Genomic DNA, 25,240 nt, shown 5'->3' with positions numbered 1-25,240 from the left:
AGCATGTTCAGAACATCATGTCTACCTCATTTCTCTTACCTAGGCAGAGGTAGAGGGCCCTCCCTATGTGAGTGCCAGACCAGAAAGGGATAGAGTTGTGAGTATGTGTGGAGGGAGGCATCCTGAGGCAGGACATTACAGCAATCTTTCCTACACTGTCAGGCAAGCCACAGGAGGTAGCCAGTGGCCTCCAGAACCAACTGGTCTGGTGGGTTACAAGCCTGGCCATTTCTCCTGTTTCTTCCAGAACAGGACATCTTGCTGGGTCTGCCTGGTTCTCTCCTGCCTTGATTTTTGCTTGGCCTTGGTCTCACCTTCTGGAAAAGAGATAGTTTGGGCCTCAGTTGGGCCTCTCTCTCTCCTGGCTTGGCAAGAAGTGCCATCCCTTCATCTTCTGGAGTCATGAGGATGTCAAAACTCTAAAAAGCATAGTACTCAGAGGCTGGGATACCTGGCACTGGGCAGGAGCCATCAGGTAATGTGCCAAGCCTGAGGGGTCAGGCCATAGGAGGGCAGCCATGTGCCCATGGCTTACCTTTCAGGGCTGCCTGCAGTGTAGCTTCCTCTTGCTCCACCTGCCTAGCTCCCCTTTCTGGGAGCAGGAAATGGGGGTGAGGGAGCCTGGGTGTTCCTCTCACCCTCTGCGGGAGGGGCTGGCTACCCCACTCATAGGTGTCAGCGGAGCCTCTCCAGGGGTGGGTGCTGGTGCTGGGACTCCCCTGGCTGACTCACCCTGGGCCTGCTTGTGCCTCCAATGAGGCAGGAGTTGTGAAAGTGTCTGGGTGGTGAGAGCAACTCACACTCAGTCACAGCGTGTGGAGAGTCAGTACAATGCCCTGGGCCCCCAAAGAGCCTGCCACCCCTACTTCCCAGTATGAGACGAGTAAGACTCGGGTCTTGAACATGGCTACTCCTGAAGACTCCTGGGCCAAACGCCTTCCTTGCCCTGCCCCTGCCAAGAGACTAGAGAATAGGGAAGCCATTGATTCAGAGGCACTTCCCAGACACAGACAGGACAGCCAAGCTGAGGACTGTGAGAGGCAGGAAGTGGGGTCAACCCACTGACCTAGTTGGGGCCAAAGACCCCTGGGAGAAAGGAGAACACTGTTGGCTTCCCGCCCCCAAGAAAAACCCACAGGTCCTGTGTACTTGGTTCTCAGACATCCAAGAGCTCGTCCTCAGGCCTCCCCCAGCAGGCAGTAGGACAGAGGTGTCGCAATCACAGTGTGGGGAGGGGCGGGGGAGGACTGAGCAGACAGCATTGGAGTGCATGGCTTGCTAGCAGGCTTGTGGGGGTGGTGGCAGCAGTGTTGCGTGGGGTGAGCTGGGGGGGGGGGGCTGGGCTGAGGGGAATGTGCAGTTCTGAGTGACTAGCCCCAGGATCCCTGTCTTCCTGTTAGAAGTGGGAGAGGGCATTGCCCTGACTGCCTGGGCTGGAAGCACAGGGGATGACTGCCTCTAGGAGTGAGAGTTGGACTCTGGCCTATTTGGTCAAGACACTCATCCATCTAGCCTTGGAAGAAATGTAGAGAGTGGCCGATCAGGTGCCAGAGCCAGCACCTCTGACAAGCAGGCTATCTGAGTGTTCACAGCACATCTGGACCAAAGGCTGCTGATTCTTTGTACACAGACACAGTGGTAAGGTGTCCCAGGCAGGAGTGAGGCTAGCAAGCCCAGGCTTGACCAGCCTTAAGCCTAACCTGGTACTCAGCTTGGCCTACAACTGGAGAAAGAGCACAGAGACGAAGCCAGCTGTGACCTAAGCAGGCAACATTCATGGGCAGCATGAAGGCACATCAGGCCCCAGCTGGGGTGCTTCTTCCAGGGCGCTAGCATAGTCTTGGGCCTCTGGGGATCTCTTTAAACAACATTTGTCAATCCCAGCACTTGGGAGGCAGAGACAGGTGGATTTCTGAGTTCAAGGCCAGCCTGGTCTACAGAGTGAGTTCTAGGACAGCCAGGGCTATACAGAGAGAAACCCTGTCTCGAAAAACCAAAAAAGAAAAAAAAAAAAGAAAAGAAAGAAAGAAGGAAAGAAAGAAAGAAACTTTTCGAGCTACGTGTATGGGGGCAGTGTGGCCCTATGCTGCCACACTGTGAGGCTATGCTGCAGACAGGAACGTGGGGCTAGCATTGCACCATGTGAGGCAAGGCTGCAGGAACCTGGGGAGCAGCGAGGGTTCCAGGTTTTCTTCCTACCTGCTGCCGAACTCGTGTGGCCTGTGACAGGTCTTTGTATCCTTGCTTTTCAATGGTCTGGAAGGCTCCTTTGCATTGGGGTGTTCTGTTTATTGCTACTGGAGCTCTAAAGAACAGTCAAGGGGTCAGGCAGTGATGATGCACCCCTTTAATCTGGCAGTCAGGAGGCAGAGGCAGACAGATCTCTGTGAGTACAAGGCCAGTCTGTTCTACAGATTGGGTTCTAGGCAGCCATGGCTACACATAGGAACTCTGTCTTGAAAAACCAAATACATAAAATAAATAAATAATAAAAGGAGCCAAGGACCCCAGAACCTTGTTTGGGTGGGTCCTAGTTAGCCAGGTCCCTCTCTAGGGAGGAACAGGGCCTGCCTGGCCAGCCTTTCTTGGACCCTCTTCACCCTTCTCCTGTGGGAATAATAGGGTGAAATGAGGTGATACGGGCAGTTGCCTTGATGAGCTGATACTGTCATCCTTGTTGCCCTGTGTTTCAGTTATCACTATCTCATTGTGGGATTGACTCCCTAAAGCCAGGAGCATCCTGAGTCCCTATGCACAAGAATCAGAAGGTCAGGCAGGTGCAGCCAAGGTTTGGGAGGGTAGGACTGGCCCTAGCACCCCTTGGTGGCCTCTTCAGTCCTGGCCCTAGGACGTTGTACAGACTCTATCCCCCTTACCCCATTCTGGGACTGAGTGTGAGTTGCAAAGGGGCCACCCCACCCTCCCAAATTGGCTGGGAGACCTCAGAGCTAGGAGCATGTGTTCTCCAAACATCTTGCTCACAGCAGATGGCAGCCACAACTGCCTTTCTCCCTGCAGTTCCGGTGCACCTCCCTTGCTCACCCCCTGTTAACTTTGGTTTCTGTTTTTGGAGATTGGGAGGCAGCCTTCATGCCCCCAGAGCTGCCTCTGATTGTGGGTGAGGCTTGGTGCATACAAGGTGGACACTTTCTGAGGGAGCAGAAACCTTCTTCTCCCCAGCTCAGGGACAGTCTTGCCCTGGTTCCTGCTAGCTGACTTGTGTTGTGGCCATGTGTGTTGGCAGTGGAATCTGAGAGGAGCAAGGAGCCAGGCTGGGGCCTTGTTTGACATTTCTTGAGCAGCTGCTAGGCACCAGGCTCTGTGCTGGATGCCAAGGACATGGAGGAGATGCAGGGTGTGCAGCCCTGCCCTGTAGCAGCCCCCAGCCTTTGGGGAGCACAGAATGGTGGAGAACCAATTGTTCCACCTAAGGGGTTGGTGGGGCCCAAAGACATCTTGGAGGCAGTGTAGTGTGTAAGTTAAGCCTGAGAAATCTGAAGAGCTCTGGAGATAGCAAGATTGATGAGAGCATTGTGGGCTGAAAACAGGAGGCCTGAAGCACATCCAACTGAGGCACATGGAGCAAAGGGAGATCATGTGGCCCCCTCTGGACCCTTAGAATATAGCCTGTCCTCTGTTTGCATCTAGGTTGGTGTCAGCTCCAAAAGGGAGTGGCACACACCTCTCTCAGCTCTAGGGGTTCTGTCTCTAGGTTTGAGGCCAGCACGAGCAGCCCCTGACTGTGGAGTGGATATATCCTAGCCTTTCCTTCTGCCTAACCCCTCAGCCACAGGTCAGTGATCAAGTGTTATCACTGTTTTCCCCGGGGGTCCAAGAACAGCTGGACGAGCATGCTAGACCTCCACAGCACTGTCCGTCATTCCGAGCTTGCCTCCAGTCCACCCACATCCACAGGAAGCTCTAGGATGAGCATCCACATAGGTTTGTGTGTGCTGAGCACTATGCCTGTTACTGGAGTTGTTAGGAGTCAAAGCCTGAGCTCCGGCAGACCCAACAAACTAGATTGATCATCTGTTCCCTGTTGGCCAGTTAGAGACAAGTAGTCTTGAAAAGAAGAGCGCAACACGGCCATGCCAATAAGAAGAAGAGATAGAAGGGTTGAGTACCCCTCCAAGTCAGTGCCCAGGGTCCTGACATGATGTTTAGGTTTAAATAGAAGGCAAGAGGTGTGTGTAACTAAACATTGCTGGTCAGGGTGTGACCCCACTGAGCATCTGTCCATCAAGGTGATGGGAATTGTGTGAAATCTCTTCCTAGGAGGCAAGTTTCTCCTCTGGCTGGCACCAGGCTTCAGCCTTTCTCTTCCCACACCGTGAGATTCTTAGGGACATTTTTTTAATTCTTTGGGGACTATTGTTTCTATAGCCTGATACCAAAGGGAGGGGCACAAGTGTCTCTCTTTAGAGTACCTTCTCCCCTGCCACACATGTGCCAAGGACTCCTACATAGGCCTCATCCAATTAACTTTAGAGGCTGTGAGTGGTGGAGTGGTAGGCATCACTGGCCCCAAGCCCCTATGACTTGTTTAAAGTCCTTCCATAGACTCCAAGCCCAGGTGAACCTGCCCCTCTCAGAATGTCTCCTGTGGGGTCACTTACTCTGTCCCCTAGACTGGGCTTAAGGAAACACGTGTGGCGGCCAAGAGGGTGGCAGGCAACTTTGGAGGCCCCAGGCCCTGTTCATTCTTACTGTTGCTGCCTCCCCTGCTTCACGGTCAGGCCTTCTGGGGGAGTAGATAGCAGGGAGTCAACTTATTTGCTCTTCTAGACTCTCTAAATACCACAGGCAAATTGTTGGGGCACTAGTGGACGCTATGGGCAGGGCCACCAGAACACAGTCCAGCAGGCAGTATGCAGCAGGCAGAGCCAAGGCCTTGGTGTTTCTTCTCCTTCCCCTCCCCCCTTTGCTTTGTGGTTTGCACCTGTCTGACTGTTTGCCCAAGGATTTGCCCTCCTGGAATATAGGCGGAACTGGGGGAGGTGGGGTGGCAGGAAGGCAGCCGTGCTTCTTTGCACCCAGCTTTCTGGCAGGCCCTGTACTATACATGAACTATCCAGCAGTGCATGGACTCGCCCGCGCAGCGCATGTGACTTCATATTGCCCAGGCCTGGCATGCCTGGCATGCCTGGACAGCAGCAGCGGCAGCAGCAACAGCTGGACTGGTAGCTAGGAGCAGGAGAGGCCCACAGAGCCCTGTTCTGGGGCACTGGCCCCAGGGCGCGGGGGTGAGGGGCAGCATCAATGGGACTTTTGTGTGGCTGGGGCAAAGAAACACATGGCCAAAGCCAGGAGTCCTGTGCAGATACATCTGCTCCTTTCTGTCTGGAATGGTCAGTCTGCAGGCCTCTGCCCTTCCTCCTAGCAGCAGAGCTTGTCTCAGTTCAAGCCATCCTATGCCTGACCTTCCTTTCACCCTTCAGCTGAATCTGTTGTAGCATCTTGACCTTTAACTTCTCCAGCATGACACTGCCTCCTAAGGGTCTGGCCTTCCAACATCTCTCACTGGGCTGACAGCTCGTCTACCATGGCTCCTGGAAGTTGTGATCTGGGTCCTTTGGGTCGGAGAGAACAGGTTAAGTAACCAACCAGTGACTAGATCCAAGGAAGAAGAACCCCCTTTCCCTCTCTGCTGACAGCCCCAGATGGGACTTGCATTAGCTAGGCTAGGAGCCAGACGCCTCACTTCCTATAGTCTTGCCTATGGCCAGTTTTGTGGAGTATTTTAGGTCCTGTAAGATGGGAACTCTAAACACCATCTTTGGGCTTCCATTCTACTTTGTGTAGTCACCTTTAACAAAGTCAATGCTATGTCCCATGACCTCTGTGCCACTCGGTACCTGCCCATACAAGCCATGAGGGCAAACAGGCTGTCACCAAGAGGCTGTGTTATTCCTCCTACAGGTGAAGAACTCTGTAAACAGAGGGGAGCTGGGAGGGCACATTAGCTCAGACTTGATAACAATCTTTCTAGGTGGGCACAGCTGCAAGAGGTTGCCTGGTCACTTTCCGACTAGTCTGGTAGAGTTCATCCATGTGCTAGGGGTGAGAAGACAGCCTGGCCCAACATAGATAACCTTTGGATTCTAGCTGCAGGGATCCCAGATGCCGGAGACTAAGCAGGAAGGACGAGAAAGAGAGTTGTGTGATTCTGGGATAGGCACACATATGGGGGAGTTTTCTCACCATGCTTCTGCCTAGCAATGAATGCAATTGGCTAGCCTTGGCGGGGGGCACTGCAGAGCCCATCCTGGGTCTTTCTTTCTATGGCTTGTCTTCCAGCAGTGGAAGAAATGCCCACTATTTACCACCCATACACAGATAGGCACCGTATGCCTGCATAACTCCTCCCCAGGGGCAGCCATGTGGCCTGTGACTCTTGGCATTCTCAATTACAGGTAAGAAAACTGGTCTGCATTGCTCTTCCACCAGCATCCCACAGTTGTTACTCTTCTTCTCCAGGTACTGGGGCTCAAAGTGGCTGCAACTTACACATACCTGTTAAGTGGCCAGGCCCTGTGGTAGCCCACACAGACTGACCCTAACTCCCCTGCGTTTGTACACTCTGCCTTTGCAGTCAATAGAAGCACCAATAAAATAAACACATTAATACATAATTAATCCTACCTCTATCCCTCCAGTTTTTTCTCTCTGGAAGCCCCAGACGTGATCTCATGCATCCTGTCAAAGCCCTAGAAGAGCTATGAGGAGGCTCTGTGCAGATGATGGGGAAGGGCTAGCACCCATGGACCACAGGGACTTCACATGAGCTGTTACCCAGTCTTAGCTCCGAAAAACAACCGGCTGCTCTTCCTCAGCTCTTAGCCTCTGAGTAAGAGATATTAGGGTGAAAACCCATCCATAACCTTCCTCTGGTCTCTTTGGGATAGTGCTGGGCTAAGCAGCAGGAAGAGGAGCTAAGGTGAACCCCACCATCCTGTGGTAGGATGTGTCTGTGTGCGCACGTGCAAACACACACACACACACACACACACACACACACACACAAATAGTGGGTGTGGCAGTCATAGCCTTGCTTGTACCAAGCTAGCAGAGAACATGTGAGAGTCCCAGGGAGGGAGGCAGAATGAGTAAGCATCCTGAGAGCAGGCTCAATGCTCAGGATCCTTCTCCTTTCCCCAGTGGTCACCATCATATGAAAAGGAACCCAGCTTTAGAGCCTTGCCTGGGTCACATGAACTCACAGAGGTGTTGGGTTTGGATAGGCTTGTTCTGGCAGACTTCAAAACTGGAGACCCCTATAGAGTTAGGCCACAGTAACCATTCCTGCCCACCGCCATCCCTGCCTGTCTCTGGGGTCTCAGAGACAAAGTCTCCTCCAGGCCCTGTTCTTTGCTTACAGGATGACTGCCCTGTCACTGGGGGAGGGCTTGACCTTACCCACCACCCCCAGCTTTGTCCTGACAGCACAAGTCTCAGGGCTCTCCTCTGAGCTCCTCCTTCCTTCCTTCCTAGATACCTAACAAAGGTGGCACATGTCACACATGGCCAGGAAGACCCGGAGCTCACCGTATCCCTGCTGGGGAGCCCATTAGGCAACAGAACCTCACAACAAGCAGATTGCTCAGCCTTCCTTTCCTGCCACAAGCTTCCTCCATAGAATGAAGATACTATACTCCTGGCCTCCCGAAGCGCACTCATGGTGCCAGTGTGAGCTCCTGCATGGTTCCTGCTCCAGGGGCAGGGCGGCTTAGGCTTTTCCTGGCAAAGAAAGCTTGAACCTAGCCATCAGAGTCCGAGGCCCTGGGCTCAGCTCTGCACTGGTTCCTGTATGTCATCAATCTGTCTCTGTCTCTTGGGCCTTGCTCAGAAATGGTTCTTTTTTTCAGGCAGCTGGATCTTGGTGAGCTCCTCCAACCTACCAGGCCATTTTCTGGGTGAAAATAAATCAGGCTTGCCCCTGGGAGGCCATACTCTGATGAGAGAGCCACACAGAAAACTAGAGAGCATTAGGTGGTACACAGTACTGAGAGGAAAACAAAACAGCCTTGGGTGATGGACAGTGCGGGCTACCTGAGACAGGGCAGGTGGGCTCAAGGACATGGCCCCTGAGCTAGGAACTGAGTGACACCAGAGAGGCAAGCATTCAGAGATGGGATTGGAGAACAAATGGAGGAGCATGAACAGGGCTTGAATGGCTTGTGTTTAGGAAAGAGATAAGGCAGCATGAGAGAAGGGAATGTAGGCAGAGACTGGCCCTACAGGACCACATCCCAGGGTGTGTGTGTGTGTGTGTGTGTGTGTGTGTGTGTGTGTGTGTATGAGAGAGACAGAGACAGAGAGAGACAGAGACAGAGAGACAGAGATGGAGACAGAGACAGAGAGACAGAGACAGAGAGGGAGGAAGAGGGGGAAAGAGGAAGAGAAAGAAAAAGAGGGAGAGGGAGGGAGAGAGGGAGAGAGAGGAAGAGAGAATATTTCTAGTGTGATGGGCATTGTGAAATGAGTAGAAATGAGAGAGATATAGAGGAAGGAAGGATGGACAGATGAATGCTTGAGTTAATTGATGGGTGGATGGATGGGTAGATGGATGCTTGAGTGAATAGTTGGATAAATGCATTAGTAGATGAATGGTTAGATGGATGTTTAAGTGTATGTATGTATGTATGTATGTATGTACAGATGCTTGAGTGAATGGGTGGACTAGATAGATAGATGGATGTTTAAGTGTATGTATGTATGTACAGATGCTTGAGTGAATGGGTGGACTAGATAGATAGATAGATGGATGTTTTAGTGGATGGATGATTGGATGGATGGATTGGTGGATGGTTGACTTCTGATACATCTCCCAGTATGGGTTTACATTAGCTTGAAGTCTTCCCTGAGTTGCAACTCCTATACAGTGATTATCATGGTCAAGACTGGGTGACAAGAAGAGTAAGGAGTTGACTGTCCAAGGGAAATGCCTCAAACTTCAAGCAAACTTTAGAACCCAGTGACCACTCCTGAGAGTTTCCTGCCATGGACCTGTACCCTTGTACTTGTGCACAGGTTCACTTGAATCAGGACTGGACTAAATCAGAACTCTTTGGAAATATTATGTTTTTGTGTGGAGCCAGGTAGCTCCAGGCTTGTGATTTAAAGGCATCCCTCCAGGACCTGCTGGTCATCGAACAAGTGCCTTCCCTATCACTGTCAACTTTGTATGTTGACTCTCAACCTGGACTATCCATGTTCTTTCACCTCACATCCACTTTGGTCAGGGTCCCAGGATCTGACCCCCACCAGTCTTCCCCTTCAGCCTCCTCTCTGTCCCTGCCTCTGCTCACCTGGTCTTGGCCCCACTCTGTTTCCTCCCTTGTAACCTGTGTTGAGGCATATGGTAGAGGTATATGTTCTGTGCTTGCCCCCTCTTACCCCCTCCAGTGGTCTCTCTGCCTTGCTTGACCCAATCCTGGCTCCATGTTCCCTGCACAGCCACACTCAGGTCTAAGTGGCCTCTCTGTCTTGTGATAGAATTTTCCTTGCCTTATGTGAAGTGACTTGGATTATTTTTTTCTTCTGGATTGGAGATGCATGGGAATCTGACCTCACATCACTACATGACTAGTCTCTATTGCCACCCCTTATGTCCTTGGCATGTGGTGGACACACAAAGAGTAGAGGATGGCTATAGTAAAGAATTGCTTAGCCAGATCCATCTGTGTACGCATGGCCCTGTACTCTCTCCCATCATCTGTTCTTTGTCTCTCCTTGAAGCCTGCCTAGCCCCAAGCTAGAAAACTTGGAACCAAAGCCTACCACTGTGAGGATCAGTGTCCTTGTTCTACCAGGTCTGGGGACCACCTTCTGTCCTGTGCTCCTGGTCAGCCAGGCCTGGGCTTCTAAGAAAGGATGTCTCGCTGAGAGGCAGGCTGCCAGGTAGAAGGAAGCTGCTGCCTGTCTAAACAAGTGACACCCCAAAGGCCCCAGTCAAAGTGAGGTTTGTCCCAAAGAGGCTCCTGAGGTGATGACATATTTGGAATCCAGTTTAATCTAAAAATCACACAGGACTGAGAAGGTGAAGGAGAGACTCAGGGTCCAGTGGCTCTGGAGTTTTCAGCTCTGAGTGGGGCTCCTGAGAGAACCCAAAGCCAGAGGCTGTGGTAGTGGTACAAATAGCAGCAGGTCTCAGGTGGCAGTGTCTCTTTGTTATCTCTTGGGCTGTTTGGGGCCCGGTGTCCTTAATACCTGGCCTGTGAAGAGGGTTTGGGGTTCTCCATGGCTGGCTGAGGCACTGTCCTGGTCTTGGCTACTGCTCTAATCTCGCCCCTTCTTCAGGTGGGTGCCTACTCTCCAGCTGGAAGGATGTTCTGGTCAGACAGGATCTATCTGAAATGAGCAGGGAGGGGGCCCCTGGAGGCCTCCAAGCCCACAATTCTAGGTCATCTCCTGCAACATCCAGAGATTGGAGTGGTATTTATAGCTGCCAGCGGCCACTGAGGGTGGAGAAGCCAGCACGAGCTATGACGCAGGCCCGACCCCCCTCACTGCCATCCCCCACTCCAGAGCCTTCCTGGGATGTGCAGGAAAGGACTGCGCCTGCTGAGGAAGCAGGCTTTGTCACATTACTGCCCTGAGCCCTGAGGGAGATGAGGTACTAGTGCTGGCCTGGCAGGAGCCTCAGCCTCTCTGCTCTCACCAGGACCTTGTCTGGCCCGGAGACACTGGATGGACAGCCTATTAACGCTCACTTGCCCTGCTAGTCTTTCGTGCATGTTGCCAGTTGCTCTTTCCTTGAAAGGTTTGCCCCCTGGAGATAGGGTTCACTGACCTCTCTTAGCTAGGTGAGGGCCAGCTCAGAGGCCTGCCTCATCCCTCCACAATGGGCAGTAGCCCCAGGTTGACTGAAACAGGGCCTGCCAAACCCCTGCTGCCACCCCTGCTCTGGTCTTACCAAGTGGCAACAGAGGGCCCCAGCTCCACCTCCTGCAACACCAAGGGAGTGAAACCACAGAAGTGACAGTTTGACAAGGCCGGTCACCTGGCTATCATGGGCAAGACCTCTCAGAAGCAAAGTAACACCACACAGGCTGGGCCCTGCCTCTGCCTAGCCTATCCTGAACAAAGTGGACCATGAGTTCTATCCAGGTCCCACATGGGTAGCTTTGTGTTGGAGGCAGGTGTCCTGCTCCCCAGTGCCTCTGATTTTCAGCCTGCTGCTTGCTCCGAGTCCTGGAGCCTCCATCACAGACTAGGAAGAAGTAGGCAGAGCCAAAGCTTTCTCCAGGAACGTGCAATGTAATAGAGAAGGTGAAGCCCATACCAGAAACCTGCAGAAAGTAGGCCACAGGCCAAACTGACCTACCACCAGGGCTGGAGTTTGGGGGCAGTTGGGGACAGGTACCCAAACAGACCTTACAAACAACAGCAAAAGCAGCAACTGAAGCAAGGGATCCAGGAGAGGACAGACTCTGGCCAGCTGCACTTGGTGCGGGCAGGAACAGGGCCTGGCACAGGACCCAGAGTTAGGATATAGGGGATGGTCTTGGCGATTGTGGTAGGATGCAGAACGACTGGGCACTTGGTAGAAAGATTTAGAGCCAATCCCTGAGAGTTTTAATTTTATTTAAAGGCCACTTAGGAACTGTGATATGCTTTAGGAAAAAAAAAACTATTGGAAGTATATATGATTGGGGAAGGGTGCATATATTTCATGGCATGCCTGTGGAAGTCTAGGACAACTTTGTGGAGTTGGTTCTGCCCATGGGGTCCATCAAACTCAGGTTATCAGGCTTGTGTGGCAAGCGCCTTTACCTGCTGAGCCACCTCACTAGCCCATGCTAGGTTTTTGAAGAAGAGAACAATTCCTAAAGTAGTGTATGTAGTTCACACTACCAAACATCCAAGCATCCTGTTGGTGTCAGAGCCTGCTCTTAACACTTCACAACTTTGAAATGGCTTTGTCCCGCTGTCCCTCAGCCCACAGGGAAGCGCTGTCATCAGTGTCAGCCGGTTTACTGATGGGGAAATGGTCACTGACTCCTCTGACTCATCATAGGAAGTGGCTGGCCCCTCCTGCACTGTACTCTGAAGTCTTCACTCAGTGGATGGCTGAGAAATAGAGTCCCTGGGACCAGTGCCAGGTCCAGCCTGTGCTCCACCCAGCAGTAGGGGCCTTCCAGGCACTGCTCCTTCTCAGAGGCCTGTGTAACTTGTGATGAGTCCAACTTTGTCCTACTGAGGGATAAGAGGGAAGAAGAAGTGTGAGAATAGAAGAAGTTGTGGCCTGAGGTCAAGAGTTTTCTCCTGTAGACCTGCTCTCCTAGCTCAGGCAATGGAGGAGATGTGGAATGGCCTCCTGAGTCTGGACACCTGAGCAGCATCCCAAGGCTCTTTCCATAAATGCCAGAATTGACCAGACGATTCCTCTATGTCATGGCTCTCAGGCATTTTTGAGCACTTAGTTGAAAGCCTAGGGATGTATACAGCAGCTAAACCTTGCTCTAAATGACATGGAGTGCCAGGCCCCAGAGACCTGCCTGCCATGATCGTCTCCCTTCATCTGGGGTCCCCTCAAATGGCACAGAAAGGAGAGCCAAGCAAAGGAGAGACTGGGCCATAGCTTATGCTGTTGGTGGTCCCATATTCTGCAGTTGGGGGGCGGAGGATGGGTGCTGGCCCTTTGAGTCACCAGAGCTCTGTAGAGCAGCTCCCTGGGGAATGAGTTGCTGTCATTTGATCCTTGCTGGCTTTGAAGATGACTTGGGAGTGGCTGAAACCCAAGAGCCTGAACTTCTGGCCTGTGCCCTAGATGGCTGTTACTGCCCAGGCCACTGCTCTCTAAGGCACACACAACTCATCTGGAAGCTTTCTCTCATCTCTGAGAAGCATGCACCCAAGCAGACCAGATCTGAGGGCTGGCCTACTGCCTGAGGAGGTGGGGCTGAACATGGCTCAGGGTAGGCTGGGCCCAAGGGGTGGGGGGTTCCCAGAGGGGAGGTGTCACACTTAGTATGCCCACTTAACACCTCATTATCGACCTCATTAGGGATTCCCTAAGGAAGTGGAAGGTGCTAATTCTTCTCTGAGGTGTCACAGCACCAGAGACTGACAATCTCCTCCGGAGGAAGTTCTGAGGACCTGAGAATGGGATAGAGCAGAGATCCGGTGAACTTCCCTGCAGGGGGCCATCTGGGAAGCTGAGAACTCCAGGCAAGCAGCCCCAGCAAAAGAAAGGCTTCCGGGAAAAGCTGTGTGGTGGAGGGAATGTTGGACTGGGCCAGGAGGAGGCCTCTGTCCTCAAGGCCAGTTGAGTTTGGGTGGGGAGGAGCTCTGGGTGTGACAACCTGAAACTCAGTTGCACAGATAGGTACACAGCTTTTTCATAGGAATGTGGATTTGGAGCGCTCTAGCCCAAGCTGTCCCCTCTAGAGAGATGGCATTCCTGCCTCACTGACTTGTGGGTCCAAGGAGTCAGAGATACCACCAAGCCTACCTGAGAAAAGGTCACTCAAGGAGTGGGGCTGGTGCAGGTCTGCCTGCCGCTGGGAGTAGAGAGCCAGGAACTTTGTGTTGCAGGGCAGCAGGCTTGGTGCAGAAGTAAAGGTTCTGCACACACTTTGGGGAAACTGATGAGTGAACCAGAACGGGAACAAACCCGGCTTCCTGGAGCCACTGGCTCCCACTCGCTCGGGCATGTGCTCACCTGGCCCTCACAGCCCCTCCAAGAAAGGAGTGGCTTCACTATCTCATTTGCACATAAGGAAACTGAGGCTCAGAAAAGTGATGGTCACAGGGCAATAGAAACAACAGCTGATGCAGAACTGGAAGGGAGGCGGCGGCTGCTTCTTGGAGCAGCCTCCAGATCTATGTACTTGAAAGAGGGAGATCCAGTGGAGTGAGCTGGACTGCAAAGGATGGGAGGAGACTGGCTGCATGCGGACTGCCACCTGCCTGCTCCAGCCCAGCAGCTTCCTGGGGAAGAATGCCACCCGAGGCCAGCGAGGCTTGCCTGTTTGAGCCTCTCCAGGCCACCTCTGCCCAGAGAACTGAGACAAACATGAGAGGCCTAGGGAGAGAAAACGATCTCTAACAAGAATTCAGAAGGAAAGCCCGGCCTAGCCAGAGCTCGAGGGGCCTTCCATCTTCAGGAACTCCCCCTGCCCAGGACAGAATGTGGGGAGTCAGGTCCAGGCTGCTGAAGGCAGGGTCCTGCCACTCTCTCTGGCCCTTCCCCCCCAATCCCTCAGCAGCCAGCAACCCTCTGAGAACAACCAGCAGGAAGCGAAAGGCCCCAATTGATTCCTGGGGAGTTGGCTGGTGTCAGTGGCAGGGCCTGGTGGCAGATGGCAAATTCTTTTCATTGAAGAGGAGTTGGAAAATAATTAGCGTGAGAACTAGAAGTGGAGCTGGTGATAAATGGAGCCCGGTGGGGAGGGGCTGGCCAAGCACAGGCTCTGGAGCCTTATGCCTGCCTCCAACAGCACGGAACTGAGTGACCTTGGGCAGGTTACCTGAACCTCTCTCAGCCTCCCGTTTCTTCATGGAGAGTGTTAGAAGTATGAAAGAGGGATTCTGTGACTGCTTGATACCACATCTAACAGCACTAAACACTACATAATTAAAAAAAAACAACAACCCATGTGGCTGAGTAATTGTTGGAAGCTGGTGGCCTTAGGTATCACCCTAGGGTTGGTTTCTCTTTGTCCCATTCCAGTAACTCCGAGCCTGATCCCTGGATGGTACTTTTATAGGAAAAGGTCTCTAGTCACAAGCCCAACAGAACAACAGGACTGGCCTCACAACCCGACTCTACTTGCCCCTTGCTGTGTTCCCCATCTGTGAGGGGCAAACAGGCAGATTGACCTGGAGGGCTGAGTGAGGACCCTAATGCTGAGTAGAGGAAGTGACACTGTCCTTCAAGGCCATGGACTGGGTGTCTGGTAGCCTCAGACCCTGGCTGGGGAACAGAACCCTAGCTTTCCTCTCCTGATCTAGCTGCCCAGGCACATCACCTATGCTTCCTGGGGCCAGGCATTTGAGGACCTCTCTCCTGCTGAAATTCTGCCCCGGCCCTGGGCAGACTCAGCTCTGCCTTCTGCTCCAGCACAGCTGATGTGTGAAAAGCAACAGCTTTTGGGCCCCTAACTTGGGTTGCACACGCCCGGGCACAGGCTGGTGGCGCACGCGGCCCTCAGCCCACACAACTTTCTGTCACCTCCTTTGCTACCATTTCCCTGTGCTTTCAAAGGCCAACCCCTTGGCCACACTGCCCAGGTGGGCTGCAGGCCTGGAAATGAAAAAGGCAATACTTCCTCAGGGATTCTGGGGTAGTGGTCCTGGTGTGTGCATGTGTGTGTGTGTGTGTGTGTGTGTGTGTGTGTGTGCGCGCGCGTGCGTGCGTGCACGTGTGTGTCTGAGAAGACGTCAGGCTGACGACAGACAACACAGGCTGCTGTTGGTCCTCCTTGTGGGGTCTAGACACTCCCTGTGGTTCGTGGCAACGTTAGGGTCTGAGTAGACCTGCAGGTTCTACTACAGTGACCACCTCACAGGGACCTGAGCCATGCTCAGGCCTGTGGCAAGCCTTGGCACCTATCTCTTCTCACTTTAGCCTTGGGAAGGTTGCATCCCACTTTACAAAGGCAGGAACCACAAAGCACTGTTCAGGTGGTTGGAGGGGGCTCCAGTGAGCTATCAAGGGGGCATTGGCTGGCCAGCAGAGCAGATGTGAGCCTAGGGGCTTCTGTTTCCCTCCTGACCAGGACAGGGCTGTTGCTAGCCTTGGGGATACAGTGGTGGTCTGGGGTGATGTCACAGGGCGTTGTAACATCCCCGGTTACAGGTCACAGGTCCTAACCCCCAAAGCTCTCAATTGAGCCTGGCAAAGGCAGCAGCAAAGATTTAGGAAGTTAATTCCAAAGCTGTCTGACGGGGGCCAGGTTGAGTTGAGGGGCCTGCAGCCCCCATAAGGGAGTGGTCAAGGAGGACTTCAAAGAGGAGGTGCCTTTGTCTGGCCTAGAAAGAACAGTTTGTGTGGCAAGAGTGCAGGGTAACCAAGGCATTGTTTCCACCACAGCCTCTGCAGAGAACAGTAAGCTTGGGCAAGTGGGGTCACTTCAGGAAGGGAGTGTGGAGCAGTGAGGGGTTGGAGAGCCTCCCTGCCCACCTGAGCAGTCTGGAAGGTTCCTGCTATGCGAGACTGAGGGGTTGGAGACCTCCCTATCTGGAAGGTTCCAGCTATGTGAGGGCAGGTTGTGCGCATCCCAAACCCTGCTTGGAATCAAAGAACGTGCCCAGGGTTGATCCCTATTGCCACATAAAACCAGGTGTGAGGTATATTACCTGTAATTCCAGCACTCTGGAGGTAGAGGCAGGAGGATCAGAAATTTAAGATCTCAACACATGGTTTGAGACCAGCCTGAAGTACAGAGACACTATAACCAGATAAGAATGATGATGGTGATGGTGGTGGTGGTGATGGTGATGGTGATGGTGATGGTGATGGTGATGATGATGATGATGGAGAAGGCAGCACATGCATTTTTAAAAGAAGTTTGCATTTTTAGGAAGAGGAACTCGCAGAATGGTCAATATTTAACCCAGAGGTCCGAATCATCACCAGGAAAATTTGGCCATGGTAAGGGAGGGGGCAAAAAAAGAGACCCTTTAGGGCTGCCTACCTAAGCCATTCTGTCCACCTTTCACACCAGCCTGGGGCCTGCAACCCCCTGCCTGGGTAGGGAGAACAAAGCTCCTGCTGGAGTGGGTGTGGCCTGCCCTAGAAGTCCTCAGAGTCTGGGAGAAGAGTCCTGACCCCACCGCGCTTTAGTCTTTGGGGGCCACTCTGGGAGTGGGGTGGGGGAACTGAGGAGGTGCTCTAACAGCTGCCCCAGGCCAGGAAGTGGTTGGGCCCTCCCCCTCCAAAGACATTTCCTCCAAATGAAGTCAGAGCCCCAGCAGGGGAACAGGCCCCCCATTGTAATGGGCTGGGGTCTCCAAAGAAAGGATGTCTTTCAGACCCATAAAAATAGAAGCCTTAGGATTTATGAATCTGTACAGGGGATGCCCCCTGCTCCCCCCACACCCCCCACACCCCCGTCCTGTGACCTAGCGGTGACCAGCTGAAGATTCCACAGCCTTGCCTGGGAGGGCAGCTGGGCTGCTCAGGGGTTCACACGCACTCCCTCATCCTTCCACCCCCACTGATGTGCTGTGCATTGCTCCAGCACTGAGGGTTCTGCAGACCTTCTCGCTTGGGATCCTGGCTGGAACTTTAAGAGGAAAGCATAACCAACATGTCACAGATAAGGAAACTGAGGCACAAGCAGTAAGTTACACAGTTGGGTGGTGGATGCTGGGCTTATAGCTCCTGGGCCAGGACTTGCCTATGGAGTCTAGGACCTCGTGGTGTTAGCTGCCCTGGGCAGAAGCTGGAGGGATGTTGGAGAGATATGGAACCCCAGTGCCAGTAACAGGGCATGTGTGGGGTCAGCCCTCCAGGTCTACCACATCCCAGGAAGGCCCTGGTGCACTAGCCACAGACTGCTCATCACCTCACCCCCAGGCAGAGCACAGGTGCTATTGGCCCTGTCATTCCAACATTGTCATGGTCCTGCAGTCACAGCTACAAGACCTGGGGTCAGAGGGCACAAGGAAAGGCCAGACCAGGGCTCTAAGTGCAAGGACCAAGGTGCTGGGCACCTGGCGAGCTACAGCATTAGCCTTTCTAGACTCCTTGAAGAAGTGTGGGAAAGGAGGTACCCAGGTGACTGTGAAAGGGCTGCATTCTGCTTGAGGTGATGCACCAGATGGCTGGCAGGGACAGGACCCTTCCTGACCAGCCTCTCTGGGCAAGCATACACGCCATCTCCCCTGGCCTGAGGAGGGTAAAATGCAGGGCCTCAACAGGTGATGGCTCTGTTCCAGCCCCACTTCACTGAATGTAGGGGAAGGCAGGGTGGTGACACCTCCACCTTCCCACTCTGTGAGCCACCTGCACACAAGGAGGGGACAGGTACACACATGGACTGTTGGCAGCTCTGCCTGTCCCGGCCTTGCTGCCACCCATGAGGCCTCAGCTCCCTCCCATCTATTATTCCAAACTCTTAGCCATGTCCTGGGCTGCTTGTCCCAGATTTTGCCCCAGTCCTAGGCCCCTGTCCACAGTAGACCCTCCCACCCCCTGAGCCACCCCTGCAGCAGCTGCTTCTTCACTCGGAATCCTTCTCCTGCTTTTCACAATCTGCCTGACTCCTCCTTGAGAGTGGGATGATGTCACTTCCTGGGGGGGTGGGAAGTAGGCACGACCCCAGCTGCTGCTCAGGCAGCCAGCTCTGCTTCTGGGCACCCCTTGGGAGCATTCACTGGCTGGTCCTGGGAGATAAGCCCAGCAGAGCCTGTCCTGACATGACATGCTGCCCAGCCACCTGGCCCCGTGCCCCTTCGCCCACTGTCAGGGCTATGTTCACAGGCCTAGGAAGGTTTGACTAGTTCCTTCCCTAGTGAGTTTGGTCTCCATATATGCATGTTTTCTTTGGAACTGTCACTAAAGAGAGGAAGACCTGCTGTCTACCCTTGGACCTGTGCCATATAAACCTCTGCTGGCCTCGGGGGACAGCCACCCTCTAGCAGGGTACCCAGCCCTCTGTAGCAGGGGTTCTTCTCTGCACAGGGCATATAGAGCTGTCCTGGAGGGAGTCATGGGTTTCTGCTCAGACCAGCCTTCCCCCTGTACTACCATTTTTTCTCTCCCAGCTCCAAAGGAGGCCCCTAGCTCCTGGCTTCTCCTGAGCTTGTTGGTATCTGGTTTGTACCCAGCTATTTCAGAGAAGTAGGCATCAAGGAATGAAAGCTATCAGACCAAGGGTGAGTGTGTTAGAGTGGCTTCCATTCTCACAGTGAGGGGCAGATGTCCCCTAGTCATAATCCCAACCTGAACCATGATAGTGGCTGAGAGTTTTGTAAGATGGGTGCAAAACCAAGTGAAACCACACTCACAGCTCAAAGGTCTCTAGTGAACAAGAAACCAAAGGCCTTTCTCTCTGTGCAAAGACTTATGGAGAAGAGGCCTTCATGCTGGGCATCCTCACCCTCCATCTCTCACACACTCCTCTCCCAGCTTCCCCAAGCCTTTAGTGTTCCTCCTATTCCACAGGGCTTTCTGCTAAGGGACACGTGTTCTTGGTTTTGAAAGCCTTGGCCCAGAACCATAAGTACTGGTCAGAGAAAGACAGGGCCCTGGGAGTCGAACATCCCATTGCTTCCATATATGGAGAAAGAGAGAGTGAACTTAGGGTCTTTTTGTCTCTTCTTTTGAGACCTAGGCTCCCCTCAGAATCATGTTCCTCCTAACTTAGTCTCCCAAGGGCTGGGATTTCAGGCAGGCCAACCAGAGCCTAGGTCTTCAGTGGAGCTGAGCAGTTATTGTAGATAGGAATGTTAGGCAAGTGGCAATCTGGTGGTGGGCAAGAGTGACCTCAGGGGACAGGCTGAGATTGGTGTCAAGACCTTTGTTGTTAGGAAGCTTGAGAGGGCAAGGGGGCAGCTTCTACCTGGGTCAGCATCTCTGCTGCCTGGAGGCCCATTGGCGGTGGGCGGGGATTGGTGCCAACACCCAAGATGTCTGACCATACCTGGTAGTAGCCCAGACTATTCCAGGGTCCTCTTCTTGCTTTCAGGAGGTGAGCGCCTGGCCCGCTGAGCCTCCCAGAGCTGCCAGCCATGCCCGGGATCGTGGTGTTCCGGCGACGCTGGTCTGTGGGCAGTGATGACCTCGTCCTGCCAGCCATCTTCCTCTTCCTCCTGCACACCACCTGGTAAGTCTCAGCACCGAGGCCATAGTCTTGGTTACCTGTCCTTCTGCGCCAGGCCCAAACCTGACTCTGTCCTGCTCCTAAGCACTCCTCCAGGTATCCCCCACTAGGATTCAGGACCCCTCCTGCCCAGCAGCCCTTCTGACCTCAGCAGTGGGGAGAGTAGTCACTGGGAATGCCTCCCCGTGCTGACAGTCGGGCACATCAGAGGCACCCAAAGCCAGGTGGACAATGTTCTTATTGGGGAGATATCTGTCTTCTTTTTCTCCTACTGAGCTACACCAGGTCTGCCAGCCAGGGGCAGCACAAGGCACAGAGGCAACCCACCCCTGTTCACCTGTACTCCTCTGTAGGTTTGTAATCCTGTCTGTGGTGCTCTTCGGCTTGGTCTATAACCCACACGAGGCCTGCTCCCTGAACCTGGTGGACCATGGCCGAGGCTACCTGGGCATCCTTCTGAGCTGTATGATTGCCGAGATGGCTATCATTTGGCTGAGCATGCGTGGGGGCATCCTCTACACAGAACCCCGGGACTCCATGCAGTACGTGCTCTACGTGCGCCTGGGTAAGGGACTCCTATGGGGGGCTGGGATCATTTAGGGCTCCGTACCCTTCTCCTTCACTCATTTACTTCCTCAGGTTTTGGTTACAAACACAAACTAAGCCAAGCCTGAGGAGTATGGGGTGCCTTACTGGGTTGACAGTCCGGCCCACCAGCTGTTTTGTGAATCTTTTCATTAGGGAACACACCCACTTATTTATATGTTGCTTTTTGTGTTTTGGCACCATAATTGCAGTTGAGAAATTGCTTTTGTGACTGGATGGCCATAGAGTCTGAAATGCTTGCTCTCATGGCCGTTCATAGACAAACTTAGTTGAGCCCTATTCAGAACTGTGAGCTTGTCTGCAAAATGTGTTGGTGATCCTTCCGAATCAGATCAGGAAACCCCTGAGGCCAGGCTGAGCCAGCTCCCCAGAGGACCAGCCTATATCACTTTTGGGCCATGTCCCAGTAGCCTCTGGGGTATTCCCAGAGAGCACTTCTCTCAAACTTCTCCACCATTCCTGGGGAGGAAAGTGTTAGCTTTGTTTTGAAGATGAGGGCACCGAGGCCAGGAAGACTAATCAGCTCTTTCAAAGTCACACAGCTAAGTCAAGTTAGAAGAGTCAGAGCTGGGATTTGAACCCATGCTGCTGTTCTAGCTCCACTGTCTAGGCTCTTGGCTGCTATACTTTGCTGGCCCTGCCAGGCTATCTTACCTCCTTTTCACTCCCACTGGGGCTCTGGACTTAGTACCCTGAAGGACTGAGTGCATGGCCACCATTGGTTGGCTCCTGGGCTTCCTCTCATCCTCCTACCCCACCAGACCAAGTTTCTACGTCGTCTGAAAACAACAGTTTCTTAAGTTCCAGTCTTCAGTGTCCTGTGACAAACTTATTGCAGTCTCAAATAGGGATGAGGAAACAGGCTCAGAGAGAATTGCTAACTCACCTGCAATGGGTCTGACTGCAGAGCTCTTGCATGGAACTCTGAGATCCTGAAGAAGCTGGGAAGTACTTGTTCCCTGCCCACCTGTGCAGTCACAGTCCTGGGAGGCAATGGGGACATGAGAGTGCAGTGCAAGAGACCAGGCTCCCTTGGCTCTGTGCACCCCTGCTGTGAGATGGCTCAGAGGCCAGACAGCAGAAGCCAGGATGAGGTTCCCCGGGCCCTTCCCTGGTGGCAGACAATGGCCTGTAGCCTTTAGTCAGAACCTGCCTCTCCTTGCAGCCATTTTGGTGATCGAGTTCATCTACGCTATCGTGGGCATCGTCTGGCTCACACAGTACTACACCTCCTGCAATGACCTCACTGCTAAGAATGTCACCCTCGGTATGCACCCCATCTGCCCCATCAGCAAAGCCAGCCCTGGGGTGGAGGTAATAGGACCCAGCTTGCAGAGAAAGGGGCTCAGGCGCCACTCTAGGGAGACACCAAGCACGTGTGCACCCTTCACCCAGTGTTCTGCCCTCTTACTTGGGGTCCTCAACAGGTGAGCAGCAGCAGACACAACTGTCTAGGCAGCACTAGGGCTGTTTGTCACCTTCTCAAAAGTCTGCTCTGTGCCACGCATGGGCCTTGAAGACCCACGCTTCTGAGCCTTGCTCTTGAGCCTAAGAAACATCTGGGAACATAGAGAAGAGACCACAGTGTCCTCTGTTCATTGCTCGTAACCCAGGAAGGTGAACCCAACACCAGTTCTTTCTTCTCATTGCTGCTGCCACAGGGATGGTCGTCTGCAACTGGGTGGTCATCCTCAGCGTCTGCATCACTGTCCTCTGCGTCTTTGACCCCACTGGTCGTACCTTTGTCAAGCTGAGAGCCACCAAGAGGAGGCAGCGCAACCTGCGGACTTACAACCTGCGGTCAGTCACCTCGGTGGGCGGTGATGTCCTAGTGAGCTTTGCAGACTGGCGGGCAGAGGAGGGCCCTGTTCCCTCCTGTTCCCTCCCACATCGCACAACAACCCCACAGAGCCACTGCTCTTTGTGAAGGCCTCACAGCCTCACTGCCTTTTCTGTTCTTGAAAAGGTAAGAATAGGCTGGGTGTGGTGGTACACGCCTTCCATCCCAGCACTCACTACTAGTGAGGCAGAGGCATTCAGACCAGTTCGAGGCCGTCCTAGTCTACATAGCAAGTTCAAGGCCAGCCAGAGCTACTCAGTGAGATTCTGATTTTTTTTTTTAATTTTAGATATCCAAGAATGTACATGGGTGTATACACATAAAGTACACATACATAATAACAATTCATGAAAAGAGCAAGGAGAAAGAAAAGAAAGCTCAAAGAGAGGTGTATGGCAGGGCTTGGAGAGAGGAAAGAGAAGAGAAAATGATGTAATTATATTATGTTCTCAAAAATAAAAGAAATAACTGGGCAGTGATGGCGCACGCCTTTAACCCCAGCACTTGGGAGGCAGAGGCAGGTGGATTTCTGAGTTTGAGGCCAGCCTGGTCTACAGAGTGAGTTCCAGGACAGCCAGGGCTACACAGAGAATCCCTGTCTAGAAAAACCAATAAATAAATAAATAAATAAATAAATAATCAAACAAACAAATAAAATAAAAGAAATAATTAAAAACAAAAGCATGCCAATAGCAGTATTGCCTGTCCAGGTATAAAATTCATTCACCCAATTTGCCAATATTAAAGTGAGAGCTGTATCTTTTTCTCTTTTAGTTTTTAATTCATGTGGGCACAATGCAAACACAAAAATTAAAAGAATAAAACCTGAAAAAAAAAGTAAGACTAGCAGTTGCCGGCTCAGGATGTCCTTGCGAGGTTTAAGTGAGGTAGTATATACCACGTGGTTGACCCTGTAGGCAGTGGCTGAGTTAGTGGAAAGCCGCACAGCAGCCGCAGCCGGATACATACTCAGTTATGGGAACAGCAGAAGACACCGAGGTTGGTCAGAGTGAGTCACAACTCAGGTCCTCCCTGTAATGGGGGTGGAGAAACCAAGGTCCAAAGTTCAAGTGGTTGCCTGGTTACATGGTGAAGCTGGTGACCAGCTCTCACCCTAACTTTGGAGCCCTTACTTAACAACTGTTAGGTGAGACTGCCTCTAGGTCTCAGAGGTTGTAAGAAGTTAATCAAGGAAGACTTCCTGGAGGAGATTTCACTCAGTGTTTAAAAGAAGTGGCAATGGCATCGAAAATGAGAAGAGGGTATCTAGCATGGCCATAGTGACTTCTTTATTGAAAGCAAGGGCTACCAGGATGAATCACCACAGCCCTAGAATTGGGCTTCTCCTGGAAGGCAGGCCCCATGCTTAGCCCTCTGTGATTACTCAGTCCTTTGGCTATCCCAGAGCAGCTGTGAGACCCCCTTCTACAGATGGTGGATCTGAGTCACTGCTCCAAGCCGCAGTGGTGGGGTGTGGGATAGCATCCATCTCCAGCCCAGGGGAGCAGGCTGCCAAGACCCCTGCCCAGCCGGCCTGACCCCATCCCAACTCATGCCTCAGACCTTCCATGTCAGCCCACCAACTTGTCACCGCCTCCAGCACCACACCCATGCCTGGTCTGGCCACCTCCCAGCCTGAAATGTCAGGCCTTGGAGCCTGGGCTCCACAGCCCATTTTTCCCTCAGTGCAGCTGGCCACCGCCCCCTGTCCCACTTTGCCTGCTCTGAGCACATGCCGCACCCGACCTGTTCCTGGGCTCCTGGGCCCTAGAGAAAACCTCCTTCCCTTCCTGACTCTGGGTGATTGCCTTTGGGGCTCCAAGCAGTAGGAGACTGTACAGCAGGGGCTGGTGCTCACTGTCATTTTAATTAGGAAGCTCTTGTGGTTTCCAGGCCCTGTCGGACGGTGGCCATAGCTTGCAGGCCCTTGACCTGTTGTGGTTTCTCCAGGCCTCCTGAGAGGCTGAAGCACAGTCTGGCTATGGGGCTGTGTCAGGCTGACTACCTGCCTGACTGGCCTCCACTGGCTCTAAAACTAACTTTTTTTTTTCCTAACAGGGACATTTTTCAAGCTATCAACTCCCAAGGGCAGGGACATGCACACCCCAGCTGCCACATGGTTGTTATTTTGGTTTCTGAAAGCCGGGAGTGCGTCTAAGTTTTGGTCCTTTCTCTTTCCAGTGAAATCTGGTGGGGACTGGGGGAGGGTGTTATTCCCAGCTCTTTCCCAGGAGGCTTGACCTCGGGTTTTCGTAGGAAGGACTGTCTGCCCCCTTTTACACAATGAGTCCAACAGACAGTGCTGTCAGGGTCTATGAGCTTCCTGTCCAGACTTGGTCTGTGTGGCCTGGCATGGCCGGTAGCCTGAAGGGTGGTTGCACTTGACCAACCTGTCAGCTTCTCACACAACCCTGCGATCATCTGCCCCCTGGCGTTCGTGCGAGGTTCTCAGTGGCGTGAGCATTTCCATCTGGCCAGAGGCTGGGGAGGAAATTTCTTGTTCTGCATTTGAAAGCCCTGCTGGATCCGAAAGCAAAACGTGTACAGTGATGCCCTGAGAACCGAGCTTCACTCCCTCTTCATCAAGCCCCTGGGCGGCGGGCATTGGTATAGGATGCTGGACTGTTCCATTTTCTAGGGACTGCAGGTCCCCAGGACAGCTGGCCTCTTACATCATCCCTAACCCCTCCCAGCACCTCCTTTTTGGTCAGCTGCCTATGTAACCAGGGTTAAAGGAATGGAGAGCAGTTCTTGGCTGCACAACAGGCACACCGAGAGCCAGTCTGTCATTCCTGATGACTGTTAAGTGACTTGAATGCATCTGAGTGCCACCTTGCCTTTTGCCCCTGACTTGGCGACAGGCTTTTAAGGGGACAGAACATTGCTCAAAACCCAGCCACAGCCTCTTTTGGCTTTGTTTAGTGTCAGGGCAATTGTCTCTTTTATCTCCCTTCCTTCCTTCCTTCCTTCCTTCCTTCCTTCCTTCCTTCCTTCCTTCCTTCCTTCCCTCCTTCCT

The 25,240-nt window shown here is 53.0% G+C and overlaps 1 protein-coding gene across 3 annotated transcripts in view; it reads left to right on the top strand.

The window, feature by feature from the left end:
• Positions 1-25,240, top strand: part of Dagla (diacylglycerol lipase alpha) — a 58,506-nt gene that overhangs the window by 13,675 nt on the left and 19,591 nt on the right. For 2 of the 3 annotated variants that reach the window (XM_031389666.1, XM_031389669.1), the window contains exons 2-5: positions 19,644-19,781; positions 20,132-20,343; positions 21,550-21,651; positions 22,046-22,184. In XM_031389666.1, coding sequence (XP_031245526.1) covers positions 19,687-19,781; positions 20,132-20,343; positions 21,550-21,651; positions 22,046-22,184 — 548 coding nt within the window. In that variant the 5' untranslated portion in view covers positions 19,644-19,686. Of the gene's footprint in view, positions 1-16,532; positions 16,604-19,643; positions 19,782-20,131; positions 20,344-21,549; positions 21,652-22,045; positions 22,185-25,240 lie in introns of all 3 variants that reach the window. The other variant, XM_031389668.1, reaches the window with a different exon arrangement.

This window comes from Mastomys coucha, unplaced genomic scaffold (genome assembly GCF_008632895.1).
Source record: "Mastomys coucha isolate ucsf_1 unplaced genomic scaffold, UCSF_Mcou_1 pScaffold21, whole genome shotgun sequence".
NCBI lineage: Eukaryota > Metazoa > Chordata > Mammalia > Rodentia > Muridae > Mastomys > Mastomys coucha.
This window is presented reverse-complemented; position numbering and strand designations above follow the sequence as displayed.